The sequence below is a fragment of the Buteo buteo genome, chromosome 10 (genome assembly GCF_964188355.1).
Source record: "Buteo buteo chromosome 10, bButBut1.hap1.1, whole genome shotgun sequence".
Classification (NCBI taxonomy): Eukaryota; Metazoa; Chordata; class Aves; order Accipitriformes; family Accipitridae; genus Buteo; species Buteo buteo.
In genome coordinates, this window is record NC_134180.1 from 38,133,141 (window position 1) to 38,156,254 (window position 23,114).

General features: G+C 40.4%; 1 protein-coding gene across 8 annotated transcripts in view; it reads left to right on the plus strand.

Annotated features, from left to right (window-relative positions):
* The first annotated feature begins 7 nt into the window (after positions 1-7).
* LOC142035241 (uncharacterized) overlaps positions 8-23,114 on the plus strand; it is a 57,496-nt gene continuing 34,389 nt past the window's right edge. For 2 of the 8 annotated variants that reach the window (XR_012651839.1, XR_012651838.1), the window contains exons 1-2: positions 8-169; positions 3,287-3,382. Coding sequence is in view for 4 of the 8 variants with exons in the window: in XM_075037135.1 (XP_074893236.1) it covers positions 12,991-14,694 (1,704 nt within the window). In the remaining 4 variants the exon portion in view is untranslated. Of the gene's footprint in view, positions 170-3,286; positions 3,383-6,975; positions 7,050-8,653; positions 8,724-11,201; positions 12,218-12,882; positions 18,162-23,114 lie in introns of those variants that run through there. The other 6 variants (XM_075037135.1, XR_012651836.1, XR_012651837.1 and 3 more) reach the window with 6 other exon arrangements.

Sequence of the window (23,114 nt, forward strand, 5' to 3'; positions counted from 1 at the left end):
GGTCCGTTGGGGCGGCAGCGCCGACCTGCGGCGGCGGCGGTTGCGGCCGCCCCCTGGCGGGCGCCGGTGGCCGCAGCCCGGCCCCCGCTCCCTCTGTCCGCGGCGGGAGAAGGGCAGGCCCTCAGACAAAACTCAAGCGGGGCGGCCCGGACATCGGCGACCGGTACAGGTGAGGGGCGCCGCCTCCCCCACCCCCCTTCACCCCCGCGCCGGCCGCCTTCCCCAGGGCAAAGGCTCGGGCCTTCTGCGGGTGGCTCCCCAGGGGTACGAGCTGTTTTCTCGTAGCGATATTTGCAGTGTTTGACAGAAAAAAAAAAAGTTAGACCGGTGCTTGATTATCACCCCCCTTTTCACCGCACCTCAGCTGTGGTGGCGATGGCTTGGGTGCCGTCGCTGAAACACAGAACGGACCGGAGTCCACACGAGTATTGACTTGTCAGGACCACTCGATTCAGTCAGCGAAGGACATGCTGCGTGCCTTGCCCAAAAACTTGTGACTTTTTTCTAGGAGGAAATGAACATTATTCACTCGTTACTTTCTTGTAATATTTAGACGTAGTAGTAATGAAAGAAAAATGAGGTGCAGCTAGCCTTTTATTATGAGTCCAGGTGGTAACATTCAGCGTTAGGGCGTTAGAATTTTAAGCAGTTTTGTGCCTCCCTCGGACAAAGGCAGTAACCCAGCCGAGCTGTTACCTGGGCTGGGTTTGGCCCCCACACAGCCAGTGCACCCCTGTCCCTCCTTCTCACTGGTACTGGTTTATTGAGTTACCCTGTGAAGTTACCTTGTGCTGGTGGCCTGAAGTTTGAGAGTAAAGGGGCTGGTGGTAGTATCTGCCTTTTTGCTCTTCAGAGAACTGCTGAGAGAAAGGAAGTAGCCAGAGACATGAACTTTTGTAAAATATTTGCTTCTGAAAGGAAAATTTAGAAATGTGGTATCTCTTGTGCTGATCACTAGAAGGGATGCTTTTTATTGAGGACACTGAAGGGGGGAGGACATTTTGTACTGTGTTAGTATTGAAAATGGATTTTACACTGATGAACTTGATTTCATTTAGGTGGTGCTGCAGCACATCCCAGGTGTAGGCATTTAGTGCAGGATTAATGAAGCTCCCTCTGCTTATTTTAGAGTTACAGCAGGGTTAAGTCTGGCAATATTTACTATTACAAACTGAGTGAAAATAGCTGAACTGCTTCCAGATCTAATCTGTCCATGGAAATAATGTAGTCTTTGGTATGGTTTCGCATAAATAATCAAACCTTTTGATCTCAGTTAATTCTGTGCGGGGGGGGAAAGCCCTAGGTGTCTGCATCTGGGCATCATTCATACATAAACTGACTAAACCCCCCATTGATAGGTCAGATTTGACTCTAGTTTGTTTTTCAGGAGCCCTGTATGTTTTGTGGTCTAGCTTCCTCTTCTGACTATGTAGGAGCTCTGAGCTTTCACTAGTACAGTCAAAACCAAAAAATGTTGGGATTGGTGGTTGATTTCTTTTCAGACAAATTATTGCAGTGAGAGGCAATACAGTAATTTTCTGGAAAAATATGAATGCTTAAATCTAGGCACTCATAAATTACAGTTAATAGCTACTTTGAATCTATTTTAGTACTTCATTGGATTAAAATAATGGAGCGAAGAAATTGGATCTTTGTCTCATTTAACTTAAATTACTATTTGCTTGGACCTAAAGTTACTAGTCACTGGGCACACAGAAAAGAAAGAATAATTTATTATAGACTCACCAAGAGTAAGGGAAGGAAATAAAAACATAGGTAGAGGGAGGTGAAATATTTAAGGCTCACTCTTGAACAGATAATGGACTCTTAGTGTCATTCACTGTGTGGTAATAGGTCAGGCTCCTTCTCCTCTGCCTCAGTTAGACAGCTTTTCTTACGTTCTTTTCCCAAAGGAATTGGAGGATATTGAGGGACAATGATTAGTAGTGTGGAGAAATCTACTTATGAGTAAAGATTAAATATGTACAAGTCAGCTAAATGATGAACTAGAGCACTTTTTCTTAAGTCTAATATGGCAGTGCTCTCATTGCATTTGTATTGGAGTTTGATTGTTCTGTGTGATGTGACACATGACATGCTATGTTGTACCGTGCTTACTTGGAGTAAATTTAATCCTTACCTGTAGTTAGAAGTTAATAGAACAACATCTCCAGAGTTCTGCCAGATGTCATTAGAAAAGTGAAGACATCTTTTGAAGTTAGAGTTTTTTCTATTAGCAAATCAGAATTATGGTTCATTTTGAAGTAAACTCCACAGAAGCACCTCAGAAGGTGTTAATGAAACAAGACAGAAGTTTGGTGAACTGAAATAACATTAGGTTAAAGATATTCACTACAGAAACTGTAAAGGTTTTTTTTTTTTTTAAGTTTCACTATATGAAGAGAGGTTTAAGAGTAAATTTTAAAATAAATGTTAAATCACTTTTCTTCTTGCATTTACATTAAGGTTAGGAATACTGGAAATATTAAATCTGGCTGGGTTTGACTGGAAGATACAGTGGACTTCAGAACACACATGAGTCTCTTCTGTTCACAGCTCAGATGCTAGGAGGCAAAGTCAGAACTGTAATGGAAAGCTGGCCTGCATGAGGAAGTTAGTATATGCACTTTGCCTGGATTTATGTCTAGTTTAATTCAGCTTAGCTTCTCATGGTTAAGTGACTGGCACATGTGAAAGATATTCACATACTACACTCGGTCGTGTTTTAACAAAGACTGATGTTACACTAATCCAATTAAATGACTTTCTGTAAGCCTCACAGACTCCTCTGGTTTACAGCTTCCTAATGTTCAGTCTCTCTGGGTGCCATATTCCTGCTAGAGGAGTTATGGTGAGAAAGACCTCAACTTCTGTGAATGAAAAAATATTCAGTACTTAGACTGTTCTGCATATTAGTCCTGAGTGTATGCATAAGAAGATGCTCAGTGTTTTGCAGGAAATGTCGGGAATCCTTTTTTCCTGTTAAAAGTAAACTGGAGCTGCAGTCTCTCACAGGGTTTAAGGATCAAACACTTACATGTCTTTTTATGCCATTTCTTCTTTCTGTAAAAAAGATCTAATGTGGTTATATCCCCTTATTCTGTTACTGTCTGCCCACTTCTAGCACTTACAGGAAGCTGATGCGGTTCATTGCTGTTCTATCCAGTAAGAAGCACTTTCAGTGCCACTCTGTGTGCAGAGTGAATCTGTGTTTAGGTAGTATTGTCCTTTTATAGGAATATTGTCTTGAAACTGATCGCTTAATACAGTTCTAATTCTTTAACAGAGTACCAGCTAGCAAAACCCTCTGATGGAAACAGACAGGAGCTACCACTAGGAAGCCTTGCCAGACCTGGGGGCCTAATAAGAAAGTTTTTCTGGGGTGAGTTCTGTCTAAATGACTGGGACAAAGTCATGTCTGTCCTGCTGGGCTTAGTAGCTTGGGGTATTGAATCAAAGGTCCCCATATGTTTCCCATCACAATAAACCTACCTGTCTGTCATTCTGTCACTTAGGGCACCTTTCTGGTAAAATTTTTGAGTTTTTCTCCAGTCCTCTCACAATTTAACTGGCTATAGATAGTATCCAAAGTGTATTAATTAAAGAAAAGAGTGTTCTTTTGGAATCTCAAAGGGCTGTTTATAATTAAAGTAGGTGCTTAAAAATTACTGATTTCTTGGCCATAGTTTCCTGGGTTTAGGCAGACTCTTGGTAATAACTATATAAATGTGAGAAAGGATTAATTGTTTTTCATATCTTTGGGCTTGAATATTCACAGCTGCATTCTGCATTCTTTATCATTCTATAAAATATCTAAAAGTTGGCCCATCAGTAGAAGAGTCCTACTGATACAGAAATAGCTAACCCATCGCTTTCTTAACATTTATAGGTAGTGCAAAGAAATTAAAATATGAGCCTAAAAAAAGTAACATTCATATTTATACCAGATTGAAGAATTTTTGGTGGAACTATTACCCTGCTTATTATATGAACTTGATTGTCCAATCTAAAGGTAATACCAAGTATAAACTTTGTATGTTCCTCTTAAGTACTGTCTGGTTTGACTTCAAGTTCAGAGGTTTTTTTTGTGAGAGAATGACTCTACTGTAATTGTGTAAGTTTTTTTTATAAGACTTTTCAGGAATATCAGTGCTTAATGCATTGTTGTTTAAATTACTGTGTTGGAGGGAAGAACAAACTGGAATATGAGTTATCCTGAGAACCGGCATTTAAATTCATCTGGGAGGTGTCAACTGTCTTTGAGTTCTGTATACTAATTCTAACATATTTTATGATGAATGCATATTCTGGGTGAGATAAAAATGTTTTTTGCTATGTGTGTGTTAGTTTTTTTGTCGTCTTCAAATAAATGTCATGTTTGATGGCATTACAATAGGTAGTGTATTGCTACCACAGTGTTGTTTGGGTTATCTTGACACGTTTATAATCAAAAAGCATGCTATGCTTGAATGCATTGGCTTAAGGTCGTATTTGTGAAAGACAGAAATGTGTGGATTGTAGTTCTTTTCATTCTGCTTAAAAGCATATACAAACAGTAATTGTTCTGTCTGAAGAAAGTATCTTTATAAATACACATTTTTAGCATTATTATTTTAGATATGATAGAAGGACTGTAGTATAACAATGTGCATATCAAATCTTGATACTGATACTGGTTTATAAGGTTTTTGTGGTTTTTTTTGTTGTTGTTGTTGTTGTTTTAAGAGGAGCAAAATTTACATGATTTTCACTTCTGACCTGTGGGGAGCAGGTATCTATGGGACTTGGCGAAACAGGAGAAATCAGATAAACATGCTCTGAATATTTCTATTTGTTTGGGTTTTTTTTCTCATGTTAGTAAAAGCTGGTGAAGAGCTCTGATAAATCAACCTGGTTTGGATCCCTAATTTAACTTAGTTTTAAGGTTGCAAGATTTATGAATTGTTTGTGTTTTTCTGAAAACCTGCTTATGCCATTGAAGTAGTTGTATTTCTGCTATTTTCTTCTCTTCACTAGAGATGTTGAACAGTTTGGAGAATTGGATGACAGAATTTTTTTCAGAGATGCTGAATAAGTCAGGTTCTTTTCTGATATCTTCCATGTCTGTAACTTGTGAAACTATGTTCTAAACGTGCGGAATTTTATGCAATTGCTTTTCCTTGTATCTACAGAGGCTTTAATTCTTATTGATTCCATATCAAAGAAACTACTTTCACTGACTACATTAAGACAATATAATCTTTGGAAGTTAATAAATTTATAAAGTGTTTCTTTAAAATATATTTGACAGCATTTAATGTGTTCCATGGTGTGAATCTTGACTTTGCATGTAGATCCTGTGTTACTTGTACCTGTGTTACTTCTTTCGTTGCTGGGAAGAGAATTATATTCTAGTTTTGAAGAATGTTAATTTCTATGCCTCTGCATTGTGTGAAAGGTAATTAGTATCAAAACATAGGTGAGTTGGCAGTCCATTGTGGCTATTAGAGACAAACTGACTGTGAGTTTCTGCGTTAATACCAAGCTGTGCGTTGTAATACGCTATTTTGAAAAGACATCCCATTTTATATATTGAAATTGTGATATGGATAAGTTTTATCTACTTGGTTAAAAATACAGCTCTGTTAAGCAGTAACATCTACTGTTTTGGTGCCAAGTTACTACTCTCTGAGGTGAGGTTTTCTCTGCTGTGCTATGCTGCTGTTACCAGCTGTTGACTGAAAGACATTCTTTGCAAACCCACATTCTTGCTTTCAAGACAATACTTGCTGAAGATGACTGAGTAAACAAAAATGTGATGTGTTGACACCTGTATTAGAAGAAAAAAAATCCTAAGCCTGGCATAGACTCAGATGTATAAATGAGTGTCTGAAAAGGAGAAAGATTAATGGAAATTAATAGAAAACAGGACTGGAATGGAATGTCATAGTTGCCATGTTCACCCCCCTGTCCTCAGACAAGACCAGCTATATCTCATGTCAATCTTTTTGTGAATTTTAATGAAGCTTTTTGATTTTGATTGATTTTGATTCTCTGCTTTTTCTGTAGATTGCTTTTGTGGCAAATGCAAGTTTCTCATGTAATTTACTTTCTTGTTTGAAAATTCAGGCCCCATACTAGTCTGTCTGGTTCTAACCTGTTTGGTTTGGCAATGCTAAAAGTTGGTGTGTAGTCCGGCATATTAGAACTGCTAGCCTTGAAGAGTAACAGAGGCGCAGTACAGATGAATCCACCTCATTATAGTTTATTTCCACAAATAATTTAAGAAAATAAATATTACTTACTTAAATTGATTTTTTTTCATGGTAGGACTGTGGCTTCAACTTACACAAAATATTATTTGCACTTATTTAAATATAGGTGTGTGTTAATTCTCACTTTAAAGTTTTACAGAGATATTTATGAGGGCTGATATGGGGAAGCTTGTCTCCAGTGGTTTCTTCTGAGATGCAGAAGGAATCTGGCACATCTTGACTGAAGTTAGCCTTTGTGAATTGTCCTCTAGGTAGTTCCCCCAAAATGTTGGTATTATATAAGAAAGAGGTGTCTTATGTCACTGCACGTTTCAAGCTCTTCATTTAGAAATTAGCCAAGTGCTGTATTCTTTTCATGTATTTCTGTGGAAGCTGATTTTGTTAAAACAGATCTGCCAAACTGTTTGAAGGTTCCCCAAGTGGCAGGAAGCAAAGGTATTTATTTAACCTTTAGTCCGTGACCTTCCTGTAGGAGTGGGTTATGTCTACAAAAGGGCTGTATGTCTGTGGAAGTCATCAAAAGTTTGTTGAACATTTTAGCTCTTTAATTGGAATGTCCAGGTTCTGGTCCATGTCACTTGAAAGGACTTCTTTGTTTTGTTGAGCTGCTCAAGATGATACTTCAGACCTGGGCTACTAAGCAACTTTTACTTGCTTCCGTGTGGCCTTGCTTTGTCTTCAGTAAACATTGTGCTAATTTTTTTTTTTCTTTTATTTGAAGTGGTTTACCAAATCCAAGTTTTGATCATCTGCCAGAGCCTGTTGACACACCAGAATTTCACAAAATTTACAGAGGTGAGAGACCTGGGGCAGTGCATATATAACAGAAAGTTTTAAATTTTACCTTTAGAGACATGCTTATGCTGCTCTGAGTGGACCTTATATTCTCTGTTATGCTTTGACAAGAAGCTGAATTGAATTTTATTTCTTTCTAACATTTTAACCTGTGTTTCTGCATACTCTGTAATTGTTCTTGCATTTCCTTTTTTCTCATGCTTGTCATCTCCTCTAAATAACTCATGTTCTTCCAACACCTTTGATTCTAATATTTAGTTCTTTGCTTTTCCCTTATTCTATAAAGAAGGAAACTAGTCTAGTAGATCAGGAGATCCAAACATAAGGCTTCATTAGCAAAAAAGTAGAGACCTCTGGCCTGGCCTGTCTTCTCACAGAAAACTGCCAGGCCTTACTTGTCCCCTGCATGCATCAGATTTTCCAGTCTCTACAGCCATTTGAAAACTTAGGTCCAGAAAAATACATTGCTTTCTTTTTACATAGATAATTGTACCTTTGACAGTCTTTGATCTGGTGGATACAAAAGTACCATCCATTTCCTGTACAATCCTTATTTGTAAAACCTTCATATAATTTTCAGGGAACCCTAGCAAGAAGCAGGCAAACCCTCAACTTTCAAGACAGCCCTTGCAGATAGACTTTATGGGCAGGTGAAGTGCTGAATTCATTCAGAGTTGCCATGGCAACCTTTTTCTTCTTTATTGAAAAAAGACTGCTTTATCAGTAAACGTACCCTTTCATGGTACCTTGCGACTTTTGTTCAGGGGTCTCACAGCTATTAGAAGCAATAGATAGGTGGACCCTGAAATTAGCAGTGTCACAGGCCCTCTTGTGCATCTTTGCTCACTAATGCTTTTTATCCTTCATCTGTATTTATATAAATACCAGTATTAAATAAATCCCAGTATTTATTCCCTCCACCTTCTCTACATTTTTTTGGCAAAAGACTGTTCCATACTGCATGGGGACATATAGTTTCAGATTCTGGGTTTTGAGCACTCTTATTTTATAGCTAGGAGATACAATTCTAATTCCTGCTATTCTCCTGCCCACTTTCCCTAATCTCAAAGAGTTCTTGGTCATCTTTTCCAAGAGTATTATTTTGTTGTGCATAACTGCTCTACTGCCCCTAGGAGCCATCGGATGGGTTCTGTTTCATGTCACTGGCAATTTTTCAGTGATAAAAAAGAAAACAGGAGGATGGAAACCCAAACTGAGATGAAAATGGTGATACTGATTGTAATAACTAATCCCCTTCCAGAAGCGAGGGAGTTATTTCTCTGCGTGTAGATCTCATAATAAAGTGATTTGACTCTCTCTCAGAAAATTATTCTTGATTTCTAGTCAGTCAGGATTACTTTGACTATAAGTCTACCCTGTTAAACTGTGAGGATGGTGCATAAGCAGTACCTTATTGACAACGGTTTAGCAGAGTGGTGGATAGCAGCTTAATGAATTAATGCATAAATTTTTATGTATTTGTGCATATGCATATGTCTTTTCCTACATTGAATAAAATATCTTGCCCACAGATGGCTCTTGGGATTAAAAGGATTGGAAATAATAACACATTTCTATTTTCAATGAATAAACCTATTTTGCAGTTATCCCTGTCAGCAACATCCATCTGTTGAACATTACTTACGCAGTGTCCCCACAAGAGAAAAATTACAGGTAAAATGATGCTTAGACTATCATTACATTAATTATGTAATTATTATTAATTTACATTATATTTTTATTTCATGCTGTTTATAAAACACTTTTGTATAGAGAATCCAATAAGTGATCAAGACCTCATCTTGTGGTAATACCACAGAAAAGGATAATTTCAGGAAATATACTTTGTGCTTCTGATTCTTTGAGAATAGCATACAAAATGGTATCAGTATTAGGTCCAGTATCTCAATGTTGACATAAGAGATATAATATCCCATAAACATACTTTACTTTTAATGATCTTCATTGTACAGGCCGTGAACTGATACTTGTGTGTTTTAGGACCCTGAGGAGATACAGGGCTGGTTTGGATGGCCAGTCATATCCCAGCCTTCCCTGCTTTTGGCCTCTTGGCCCCTAGCCCAAATACCCATTCTTATTTCAGCACTAGCCTTTGTGGCTTGCTAGCCTGTGTGGTCTTTGACTCAGCTTTGAGGGAGATGCTACAGATCTCTGACGGTACCTACAGAAGCTCCTGTGTTGAGGTTAGGAAAGGTGTGCATGTTTTCCCCTCTATGGTGGCACAAAACTCTGATTTAGGAAGAAGAAAAGAGCTTAAATGCTGGCCCAATCACTTTGCATCCTGCAGTGGAATAAAAAAAGGTCAGGCAATAAATTATGTTCAAAAAGAAGACTTCAGTAGAATGGATTTGGTTTATTTAATAGTAAAGAAAAGGTCATGTCTTTTGTTCTTTTATTCTCACATAAATTGATTTCGTAGAGTTGAAGTTGGTTTATCACCATTTGTGTTCTATGGCTTTGTTATTTCAGCACTGGAGAAAAGGTCATCTTCTTAGTGGGTACCTGATATTCCATGGTCCATTAAAACTGCATTATTTCTGCTGAAGCTGAGGTTCTTTTTTTTCTTGCATTTTTTTCTCTTTTCTTTTTTTTCCCCTCTTAACTTCACCTGTCCCAAGTGAATGCAGCTCCAACTGGGTACGTTGTCATGCAGTCTAGTATATCAGAGATGCCTGCACATGATTATATCTTTGTTTTATTTGGGTTATAGAAACTTGAATATCTTGGCTGTGCTAGCCTGATACACCATTTAGATTCATGTAGATTTTTTTTTCATGTTTTATTCACTGTGCAAGAGCTCAAAGAGATTCCACTCTGGTATCTTTCCTTAGGGGAGTGAATTGCATTATCTGTCTCAAAATGAAGTGTCAGTAGAAGACAGCAACTGAGTATTGGTATTCTTATTGTTTCATTGACCTTTAACTTCTCAACATGAAGCTGCTCCAAGAACTGAAAGCCTTTCTAACAACTCACTCTATTTCCACATTTTTTAAAAAAATAACCCTCCCCTTGATTTCTAGTAGAGATCTAACTGAGAAAATATGAGGGCATCTCAGGAGTGAAAGCATCTGGGAGGAAGGAACCAGTTTGGGGATTGCAAGACTGGTAGTAGTTAAACAAAACAAAACCAACAAAGTCAGAAACCCCAACCCAAAACCTTGCAACTCTTCAGTCTCCTCAAACCTTCACATTTCTTTCATCTTATTGAGAAGCTTTTTGGTGTAGCATTTATATACTTTAAAAGGATTTTTTGTTATTGTTTCAGAGGCCTTTTTATTGCTCTTGACGTAGAGGGATAATACTAACACCTATAAAGATAATGGAAACAGATAAAGACATTTGTAGGAGACGAAACAAAGATTGAGAGAAGCAGCTTGAGGGAAGCATCAACAATGGGGAGAGACAAAACTTGGTAAAGAGAAGGGGGGAGGGGGGCAGAGGCCCTCCAAGCCTTTCCAAGAAACGTCTCAAACACTGACAAGTACCCTGAAATGAAACCATAGTCACGGGCTGGATAATGTGGAGTCTGGATAACGCAGGCCTTGTGCTCAATGAACTGATAAGGCTGACACTTGACCCATGCGGGAGGAATAGCACGGGATGGGGCTGGAGGAGGAAGCCCGGTGGAGACAGGACGGTTCTGCTCTGGTGCAACTTGTGAAGCTTGTTAGCACTCTGTTTTCGGGGCCATTGTGTCTGATGAATGACCTTTGCCTCATTACCCATGAAATGCATATTAAAGTTGACACCCTTGCATATGCTAATGAAGATTATAGAGATCACGCTAAACTTATGTGACTATAGTGCTTGTGTCTCAATCTGAATCATGCTACATGTCACCTGGGGGTGGCAGGGGCAGAACTTCAAATGAAACTGCCACTGTGCCAGTAGGACGGGTCGTACTGATAAGGTGAACATAAAGGGGGAAGAGAGGTGCCACTGGGGAGGGAATCCTCAGAAGAGCACTCTTATGAACCAGAGACCCCCCATTGGCTGGACCAACATGGGAACCAGGACCAGTGATCTCTTTCTCCCCCCCGCCCCCCCCCCCCCCCCTTCTCTTTTCTCTTAGAGTTGTTAAGTAACACAATGCATACCTTACTGCTTGCCATAATTTGTTATATACCTAACCAAGTATTGGAAAAACTAGCTTAAGACATATATTAATCACTGTGGGAATCTAATAAATGTTTGTGTACGGACCACACTGCTGGGGATTTGCGAATCCGAGTCACTCACCCTCCTCTTCTGATTGGGTCGTGACATTAAATTGGCGTCATGGACAGGACCCCCTCTGTGTTGGAAGGTTCTAAGGGATGCCGATTCTCCATCTGACGAACATGGACAGGGAGAACAGGGAAGTGACCTCTCAGCTATAAGCTGGGAGAGGTTCAAGTGTTAGCAAGCCACGACTGCCTGGGAAATGTCGGTGCTTGATTGCTCCCTGATTCTTGAGAAATTGAAGGAGTATGAGGCGTGTCCTACTCCACTGGGAGTGGTCTGGACCCACGATAATTGTCATAATCCAGAAGTAGTGGCAAGTTGTATCACTAACCTTGTGAAGGAGCAAGGGTTGTGGTCAGGTAAAGGAAAAGTTATAGTGTGTGCAGTATTAGGGGCAGCACTGACTGCAGCCCAAAAGGATAGAGACTTGACTGGGCAAGCAGAAGGGGAGACAATCAGATCCTTGCAAGATCAGGTAGAAGTTCTACAGGATCAATTGGCCGAGGAATGTGATGTTACCAAAACAGTCAAGTCCTTGCAAGAGCAAATTGGAAATCCTGAACATAGCCAAATTGAAATCCTTTTTAGTAGGATGGGTTGCTGCGCACCAGACAGGAGACCATCCAGCTTACCTTTTGAATGATCAGTTGGATTCGCTGACCCATTTAGCAAGGTTGACTGTAGAGGGTGAAGAGGAAAAATGGGAACACTTATTGGAATGGTTGCATGTAAAACGAGGCCACTCAGGGAGCAAAGATTTGTTCAAAGAGGCAGTAAGTAGGGTATGGTCTGTAACCAGAAAGTTGTACAATACCATTATTTCAGTGCATGGTCTATGCCATACTGGGCTAGGAGAACATAACCCTCTTAAGGACCAACTCCTACACCTAAGGGACAATAAGGGACTGTGGGACACCTGGCAGGTGGGTTATATTGTTGCTTTCTGGGTTTCTGAGGGAAAACGCTATGTATTGGTGGGAGTTGAAATAGTGTCAGGCCTAACCCAAGCAGAAGCTGTATCTTGAGCAACAAGGGAAAGTATGGTGAAGGGGTTAAAACAATGGTTTAGCTGCTCGCCTAAACCCAAATCGATCCAATCAGATAATGGAAGCCACTTTACTGCTGGGGTGTTTCAGGAGTAGGCTTGGGACAAAGTAATCTAGTGGGTTTTCCATACCCCATGCTACCACCAAGCAAATGGGATTGTGGAGCATACCAACAGCGTTCTAAAGTGGGCCCTAAAACTCCATGAACCGGGATAGCCACAACAGGTGCCAGACACAGTAAGAAGAGTAAACAGCTGGTGGGGAATCAATGGTTGCCCATGGCTCACAGCCTTCTGTCCCAGGGCTCAGTCTGTACTTCGCGGGGAGAAGAAAGCCAAAGATCCTGTGAATCCCCTTCACTGCGCTGGGCAACCCGTTCTAGTGAATTTGTGCACTATTGGAACAGTACCCCTAACCCTGAAAACTCCTGTCAACTTATATGTGTGGACAGCCACTGATGCTCATGGGAAGGACCATCGGATCCACACTAGATGGATCATCCCATCTTTTTAATTATTTTCTGTTTTATGTATGTTTTACAGATTATAAACAACCGTCGTGGGACTTAAGTTTTCGATTGTTGAGTGGGTTATTCCTTGCATTGTTTGCCTGATTTTATTAGGCCTGTTTTTGTTCTTTACTAAGGAAAGATGGTGTGGGAGAAATTTGTATTCTTACTTTGTGAATATATAATCCTGTCTCAGTCAACTGGAAATTTGAATAACCAACCCAACTTGGCATGGGAGTTGATACAAGGGTTTATGCATATTTGGAACCATACGGACCAGGGGGTATGTATCGCCCTCCCCAGTTCTGCATCAGAAGGGTTCAAATTTACAATGATTAGTCTAAATCTTACAAAAATATTGAAAAATGAGTTAAACAGTCTTAACCAAACAGAGGGAAACGCCACATGGGGAATAATTGAGTCCCCTTTTCTTGACCAGAAGGAGGGCCAACCATGGAAGAGTAATGGGACGTGGATTGAACACCCGAGGGCTTTGTATCAACTCCCGAGCAATTCTACTTGGGAAGATTTATGGAACCAAACTTGTTATTGGTCCTTAACCAATAATGCTAGTATGGAACTAAAGAATGTCACCTCTGTTCCTGTTCCTTGTACCATAGTACCATGGTGGGATTCCCCCTCTGAAGGTGGTTACTTTGAACACGAGTATAACGTGCATTGGGACACGGATTGGTGTATACACATCCCTGACAAACCTGGGGAAACTGATCTTGTTGACCGTAGTAGATATGAATGGGCCTGGTCTCTGAAACGACTATTTAACCCCAACCATCCTTTGTCTTCTGTTTCTAACCTCCCTGATGGGACAAAGATTGAGTGGGAGGCTGGGGTTCAAGGTTGTATGTATAGCCAAGTTGAGCTCCCCACTGGGGAAACCCTATGTTGGAACAGACGAAAACATAGGAGCACTGCTCCAGACCATAATGGGTCCTTGTTGAATTGTTCCCGAATATTAAACTGTTCTACTGGAGCAGGTGACCCATTAGAAACTTGGTATATTCCAGAATTGAGAACATTTATTCGAGACATGTGTACCTGTTGGGGTTACCCCAACTACGGTTATCGGAATCAGGATGATCGGTGTAATGGCTCCTTTAAAGATCCCAAAATAGCACTCTCCTGTGGCATTCCAGTCACGCATGGACCAGATCATCGGAAGGTCTGGAGTCCAGATGGAAAGCAACAGGAGGTACCTCGAGACGACCCATTTGATTGCTTCCAGTCAAGATATTCAGCCCCGCGAGGGATGGTGTGGGCGTGTTCAGATGGGAAATTGTATTCCCAGTTAAATATGTATGAAATGGCTGGATTGCAGTGTTCTGTTGGCTTCCCCTCCATGTGTCCATCTAGAGTGTTTCATTTTACACCTCGCCGCAACAGGATACAGAGAGATCTTGATAGCCCGGCAGATGTAAGGGAAGGGATTGCAGGAATACAAATACCTGATTACTATACATTTGGACAAACGTTTGCGTTAAAAATGGAGGCATTTTTTGCACCAAGTGAGGTTATTGACAAACATCGATATGCCCTAGATAATTTGACTTGGCAAGTACATGTCCTAAGTAATTGGACAAGGTATGCTTTTGGGGAAATGAATGTACAAGTCCAACATGTGTCAAAGATGACCCTGCAAAATCGATTAGCCTTAGATATGCTACTGTTGAAAGAACATGGAGTATGTGGAATGTTAAATTTGACAAAAGGGGAATGTTGTATCACCATCTACAATGCCTCCACCACTATAGAGGAAGCACGCGCAAAGATGAAGGAGGTCGCCGACAAGACTGGAGAACTATTTCAAGCAATGCAGCCAGCAGATTGATTTGATGGGCTTAGCCCCAGATCATGGATTGCATCAATGTTGAAGCCTCTTGGACTCATGGGGTGGGGAAGATGGCTTGTAAATATTGGTCTTATGGTATTGTGTGGATTCTTGTTTTTAATGCTAGGCCTTGCAGCAGTTAGATGTATGGTTTCTTGCCTTCTGTATTCTCTTTCCTCTGTACCTGTTCGCTATGTACAGATCTGTTGTGAAATGGAGTGGTTTGGATCGCTTAAAGAATCACCTTCAAGGGTATTAGCAAAAATGATTTAATTGGAATTTATAAAAGCACAACTTGACAGAATTTGATGGCAAGGTTCACTCTATTACTTAATACATGGATGAAACGTACAGAGGAAAATTAAGTTAGAATCAAACTAAAATTATGTATACAGAAACCAAAGATGCAATAGGGTAAAAGAGAAACATACAAAGGAAAATCAAGTTAGAATTGATTTCCCATGATTTATACAGGGATCGGGAATGTAAAAAGTTAGGGAGACCCTCCTGTTGAGTCACAAGGTTCAGAGAAGACCCCCTTGCTTTCTAAACTCCTATCAGAGTCTAGGTGCAGCTGGATCGACTCCTAGTCTCAGACTTGGTCAACGGTTTATGACTAATAAAAGGGATACAAAAGGGTAAGGAAATTCCTCCCATTGAGTCATGAGGTTCAGAGGAGACCTCCTTGCTTTCTAAACTGCTGTCGGAGTATAGGTGCAGGTGGATCAAATCCTAGTCTCAGACTAGGTTAGCAGTTTATATCCAAAGGTAATATGAGTATAATAGCAGCCTGAGATCCATTCACAGTTGAATGATGTTCATGACAGTAATTTAAGTATAGATTTGAAAAGCAATATTTGTAATATACTTGCTATAGAATATTCAGGTTAGTACACACACACAAGCACAAAGACACTAAGAGATATACATAAGCATGTAAAAGAGGTATACCTGTTAAAAATTCCCCTCGAGTTCAGTGAAAATATTCACATCAAATGCTTTGGCATCTTTCTCAACAGGCAAAGGGTTGAGCCTCGAGGAGTGAAGAGTATCAGCCCAAGTCTTGTTGGTTTTCGGCGACAGACCTCCGATCTTCACAAACTGAAAAGTTTGTGTGCTCTGAGAGGCGTCCCGCTCAGAGGGAGATGCTGGTCACAGCCCACTGCAGTCCAGGAGAGCTCAAAACCTTGCACTTATTACTGCTGTTGATAGGTTCAGGAGGTGATTGGCTTTAGTCATCAGCAAATTATTGGGATTCCAGTAGTGCTGGTACTGTTTCACATGAGTTACGATGCAGATAAGGAAGGCTCCAAGGCTGCCAGAAAATGGCTTAAGATTCAGATACGGGATGCTCCAAGGCTGTCAGGAGAGGACTGAGATATGTCCCAAGGTTGTCAGGAAATGACTAATTATCTCTACTCCTGTCCCTAGCCTCCGCTCGGCAACAGGAGTCCTTGGTACGGTCAGTGTAGCTCCCTGTCTTAGCCATGCAAGAGTTCCTGGTATGGTCAAGGGATGCTTAACCGCCCAACTCATTACACTTATGCTAAGGCCTAGTGAGACTTCCTGAGTCTGGAGATCAGCCCAGAGAGGAGGAAGAAATGCACCACCACAGGATCACAATGGTCGAAGAAGAACTTGGAGTGTTTGAGCCACGGGGTGTTGTAGGAGAGACTTGTAAATTCTCGAAATAAAGATTGAGAAGCAGCTTGAGGGAAGCATCAACAATGGGGAGAGACAAAACTTGGTAAAGAGAAGGGGGGAGGGGGGCAGAGGCCCTCCAAGCCTTTCCAAGAAACATCTCAAACACTGGCAAGTACCCTGGAATGAAACCATAGTCACGGGCTGGATAATGTGGAGTCTGGATAACGCAGGCCTTGTGCTCAATGAACTGATAAGGCTGACACTTGACCCATGCGGGAGGAATAGCACGGGATGGGGCTGGAGGAGGAAGCCCGGTGGAGACAGGACGGTTCTGCTCTGGTGCAACTTGTGAAGCTTGTTAGCACTCTGTTTTCGGGGCCATTGTGTCTGATGAATGACCTTTGCCTCATTACCCATGAAATGCATATTAAAGTTGACACCCTTGCATATGCTAATGAAGATTATAGAGATCACGCTAAACCTATGTGACTATAGCGCTCGTGTCTCAACCCGAATCATGCTACATGTCCCCTGGGGGTGGCAGGGGCAGAACTTCAAATGAAACTGCCACTGTGCCAGTAGGACGGGTCGTACTGATAAGGTGAACATAAAGGGGGAAGAGAGGTGCCACTGGGGAGGGATGTGGCAGGTACACCTGCCCTGAGAGGGAACAAAACTTCTCTGGGCAGGGAGGAGAGGAAAAAAAACCCAAACCCTATGGGCCGCAGGTTGAAAATTGAACTGACCAGTCCAACTCGTGTCAGGTACACAGAAGTGTTGATCTTTTGGCCAATGGGGATTAAAATGACCACAGATCAGATTCGACAAGGTTATAAATGGGGCCCTGCCAGAGGACATTTTGAGTCAGTCCTCCTCAGAGCAGCAGGTCTGCAGTTGGAGACTCTCCCCTTGGGTCAGAACACCGCCCTAGGTAACTCCTCCAGGTTGAGAGCCCTCATCTTTTAGGTAAATGATATGTGCATTTTGAGTCATCATTTTTAAATCTGAAGAATTCTTAAGTCGGCTGTGTAGTACTAATTCCCCCTACATCATTGAGCCTGTGGTTTACTAATGTTATTGGAGTTTTAACTAACTTTTTTTACTGAAGAATAAATCTGATTTTTAACACCTGTTGGATTTGTTTGTGTGAGCCTCCGTAACAAGGGAATCCTCAGAAGAGCGTTCTTATGAACCAGAGACCCCCCCTTGGCTGCACCAACGCTGGAACCGGGACCGGTGATCTCTTTATGTCTCTTCCCCTCCCCCCCATTTCTCTTTTCTCTTAGAGTTGTTAAGTAATGCAAGGTGTACCTTACTGCTTGCCATAATTTGTTATATACCTAACCAAGTATCGGAAAACACAGTTTAAGACATATGTTCATCACTGTGGGAATCTAATGAATGTTTGTATACAGGCCTTGAGAGTTGTCTCACCTTAGTCCATGCCGCTGGGGATTTGCAAGTCTGAGTCACTCACCCTTTTCTTCTGAGCGGGTCATGACTACATTATGCCAGTCTTGAGCAGTTTACAAACTGAATAAACATTAAATCTTTCTTCACCAGAAGGGTGGCTTTTTCCATTCTTAATGCAAAGTGACTACAATTCCAAGTTCTCTTTAGTTTTAAATGTAGTTCAAAGTATCCAAGTTGGTGAAAAAACAGAACAGTCTAGAAGAAAAGTATTTGCATACTGGAATTGAAGCCAACTGTTTCTGCAGTTCTCCTCTTTTCTCTCCCCTCTTTCTTCTCCCCTCTCCTCTTCCTCTCTCTCCCGCCTTCCCCACCCTGCCCAGCTTATATACATTTCCACTTGATTTCTTCACAGGTCTGCAGAGAGGTAAGAATATCTCTCTGTACTCTGCCTTGTGGACCAAGACAGAAAATTAAGTCTTTGATAAAGTAATGCCAATTAAAATATCCAGTGCAGGTTAAAATAAAGACTTCCTTTCTTTAATATAATTTTCTCTGCGTCTTGGTGGTTATCTTTTGAGGAGGTAGGAGATGGCATATTTTTGCAGGAGAAGGGAAATGCATACTAGGTGTTAGTGCAGCTGGCTCAATATGAAAGTAACTTACAACCCTTATGGTAATCAGAATAATCTGCTAGAACAAAAAGCTATCAAAGCCTCTGCTGGAATGGGCCATCAACCATGGGCAGCACATTCAACAAACTGAGAGATCTCTAGTATGTAGCCATGGAAGACACTGATACAGAGCAGCAAAGTGTGTGTGTATTTCATAGTCTTCTCCATGTAGCATGCCTGCTAACCTTTGATCAAGACTGTTGTAAAAAATTGGATAGTAGTTACATTGTAAGATTACTAAAGAGCTTTATGAAAGAGAGAATAATTTATTTGAAATATCTTTAAAAGCCTGTATTTGACCAGGCCTTAACAGTACAGGTTTTGAATTTTTAATAGAAATGCTTGATTTTAATACTCTGGGGTATTTGACAATTTTTAACTGTCATGAAAGATTCCTTAAAGTGTTAAAATGCATTTATATGTATTTTGACTTTATCATGGCCACTTCCATTTCAGATAAAGCTATGAATCTTCCAAATGTCTTCTCTGCAGCTACCTCTAACACATTTTTTTAGCATTGTTAATATACAGCAAACACATTTTACTGAGCGTTAATGTAGTCCTTGAAAGTTCTTTATTCAAGGTAGGTGTTACTCTTGTATACTCTGGAGTATGCTGCAGGTAATCATATGCTGGTGCCTTTTTTTTCTTTTCCTCTGGCATACAAAATTTCTAAGTCTTATGGCAGAAAAACTAGAAGACATCCTTGTATATCCTCTGAAGGAAAAAAGTCGTACCTAACTAGGTGTTTCAAGATCTTAGCCTGAACAACTTGTTCTTAGAACTATTGACTTGAATGTTTGTTTCTTTGATAGTTGATTCCCGCTTTAACATTGCTTTTCATTCATGTAGTGTGGTGCTTCTAGACACTTTTGTAAGCATCCTATCTGTCAGAACCAGCATATGGAGCTGATATTGCTAAACTGGAGTACAAACTGGTGGCTGGAGAGCATGGTTTGGTCATTAGAGTGAAAGGATTAAATCATAAGATACCCGTAAGTACTAACAGTGCATCGTCCTTAACAGAGCTCAACAAATTGTATGTTGAACATTATTTTCTGCATTAGTCAGAAGCCTGAAATGCTTAGGTTTACATCACAACTCATTAATTCATAGTTTTATGTGCTTTTAAAGACTACAGGGGGATAGTGGTTTTGCATATAATAAAGAACCATGTGCATTTTTTGCTGAATACCTTGAAAGCTGCGTGAGGTGAAGACTTATGGTTTAGGGTGGAGATTTTATGACAAGAATTGTAAAAAGAAAGTGCGGAGTAAAGAAGGCTAAATATAAAGCAATTGGTCTTTGACTCAGGCAATGTTTTTTGCATGGAGCAAGAAAGAAAATCAAATGAAAATGTTTAAAAATACTGAGGTCTGATGTGAAATTTATAATGTGACTCTTCTACTGGGGAAATAGTATTTTCTTTACAGCCAGCTCATCATTGACCATTTGTCTGACTTCAGTTTTACTCCAGCAGTCTTTGAGATTATTAAAGATGATCTAAAAAAGACTTATTTCAGTATGCTCATCAAATCAGAGGTGTTAGCCAAATGAGTGTCAGTGGGGAAAGGCTTAATTTTAGGGTAGTGGTAGAAAAGAAAGCAATCATCTTTGTTCTTCCTGTGTTGTCATAGTAGCATAAAGTAGTGGCTTGAGGAGTTGCCTGTCTTTTTATCAGAAATTACCGTGCAGTTCTGTGCATAGTCTTGTTGAATATAGTGAATGCCAGCACAATAATTATATGTGAGCACAATTTTCAAACTGCCAAATATTTTTGCTTTATACTAAGTACTAGTACTAATGATGAGGTGCCAAAGGCTGACATGAATTCACATATAAAAAGTTATCCTGTGTATTTTTTCTCTTACAGTTGCTTGCATTTCTTCTGTCTGCAGCACCTGTGTGTATGCACTTGGAGGTTAAAATTCCTTGTTAGAGGATTATCAAATCTTCTGAATAAGTGTCAGCTGTGGTCATTCCCCTCCCAGAGTTCCAGCCCAGGTGCCCTTTGGTTCTTTCTAATTGCTTCTTTCTAATTGGTCTCAGATCACTTGCATTTCGTGCTCTTTCCATATCAGTTCCTCTCATCCTCTGTGGAAGCAAACTTTATTTATACTTTGATTATAATTTAGACAGTTTTTATTTCCTTTCTTTTAAAAAATGTTGGTAGAGGAGCTGCTTGAGTCCTGCTGCTGCAGAGGTAGGGGTAAGTAGACAAAATTTACATTGCGTAAGATCGGTCTCAATCAGCAAAATTTCAGCCTGATTCAGAAAGTATAGCTTACTGGGGTCAGAGCTTCTCTGTCTCTGTAGCCCAAAAGAGAAAGAGATACCTACACTCTTTTTCCCCAGGCTGAGGGAAACCACGTTGCTGAGTCTCTAGAGTAAAGACAGCAGCTAGTACTGCATGAACATAATCTGGCATCTTATTTGATATTCATTGAATCTGATGACATAAATATTCTGATAGCACTGTGTGTTGATTTTTCTCAAAGGAGAAAATGTTAATCAAAATAATACATGGCTGCAGACTCCTGGTGTGCAGGAGCAGCTGCAGGTTACTCCTCTTTGGCCTTATTCTTGTTATGAAGGTAGAGTGCGCTCTAAAGGGGAGATACTAAATCAAAGCTCGGGGTATTTTGTAACCTTCATAGCGCTAATGGCTATAGACACTACAATTGTGTTGTCTTAGTTCAAGGCAAAATCCTAACAAACTGAAATTAAAAGGCTTCTGTATACCTGCTAATTGGAAGGCTCTGCTCCAGTACTTAGGATTAAATTGAGCCTTTTGTAGGCTGCTATATAGGTAGTGCAAACATTGCATAGGTCCCTCAGGAAAGAGGGAGATAACTGCATCAGATAAATATATATATACACGCACACTATTATGTATTTGTGTTTTGGCTAAGATGTGAGCGGGTGTTTGACACTTTGCTGTCGGTACTCCCCTCAGAAAGCTCTGGTTTGCTCCTCTGGCCCATCCCTGCCCTGTTCAGTTCTGGGTAGTGGATTTGCCAAATATGCATCAGCTCTGTAAGGTGAAAACTCTCAACAAATGTAATGCCAGCCCTGAAGTGAGGTACTAGAGATTTGCACATACTTGTTCATATTACCTGTAGTAGTTTGCTGTGCAGTCACAATTTAAGGTGCAATCAACACAAAACCAGTCTGCATGATCACTGTGCAGGGGAAGTGAACTGAATGATAAGTGATTTTGTAAGCACAGTTCCTGTCCGCAAGACTTACTAGAATCCTTGATGAAACTACAGCTTGTATTATTTTATGCATGATTTATTTTGGATATGTATCTTTTGCTTTCCATATGCCAGCCACTGCAGTCTTGGTTTTGTCACCTTTCTTATCTTGGCAGTTGATGCTTTTTTCCCCCTTCAGTTAATTCAAGATAGTCTTCCCACCTGTGCAGTGGATCCCAAATGAAACCATTTGATTTGTGCTTTGAAGGCACAATGGGAAACCAGGAATTGTTGCTTCGTTGTTTTGAATGGTTACTTACTGAGAATTTAATGTGCAAGTCCATCCAGGCTGGATTTGTTTGTTTGTTTGTTTGTTTTAGGCTGGTGTGAGGAGTTTAAGAGAATGCGTTCCTATGCGGTTGCTTGTGGGAAGTTTTGACTATTCCTAACAAAACTTAAATGCTTATTGGTGTGTGTATAGGCTGCATTTAGATGCTATGTGATCCTTGATACTTGGAAAAATAATGGTTAATGTTAAGATAAGGTCATAACTCTGATGACCTGTGTACTTGTTACAGCCTACTAGCACTTCCATGGTGTAAGTACCTGGGACTGTCCTGGAATTGTTCTTCAAACAATGCATTGTTTCACTTTAAAATGTTTGTTTATTAATTCTTAAAATGTAACTGCTTGTGAAGGTTAATATCCTGTCTTACCCTGTTGCAGAGACATAGATTTACCTGTGTTCATTTCTTCCTAAATCAGTGATGATAGGGGAATCTGGGGGGAAGTTTAGTGGGTTTAGTCCATTCTTCCTTGATTTGATTAGGCTCTGCAGGGTCTGAAACAGCATGGGTATGGTAAAACACCTGCTGCTGTGAACAGGAGTGCATTTTGACTAAATTTAAGCTGTATTTCACGTGCACATAGAGGACCCTTGTTTCAGTTCCTGCAAACCAAGGAAACACTTGGGTGACCTCACTGTGGGGAGATATAGTTCCCATTCAGCTGTTTATTCCAGAACAATTAGTCCCATATAGCTTGTTGCTATGGGAAACCATAACTGTAGCTAATTCCTGGAGTAGTGTAGCTGAAAGTCCAGAGTAACATGCTATAAACAAATGCAGCATCATCAGTAGGTGCTTGTGTCACAGCTTCTCAATTAATTTATCTGGGTCTACAGATGGGCCTGTGTCTTATCTTAGGTTGTGTATAAATCAGGCTTGGCGTGCATCATTATTTGTGTATATGTGTACTACTTCAAGTCTGAATCTACAGAGTGATCATACTTTGAATATCATACCATCTCTAATTTAATTGTTTTAGTGCCTTATATATTGAAGTTATATGAGCTTCTGTAAACTGGTGACATGACTGAAGAAAAAACCAAAATGTTCTGTATTTGGTGGTTGTCCATGTAAGTTGTAATGCTTAAGATATCGCTGTTCATTTGTAGTTACGTCCTGGGTAAAGAGTGATAGCTAAGGCAAAGGAA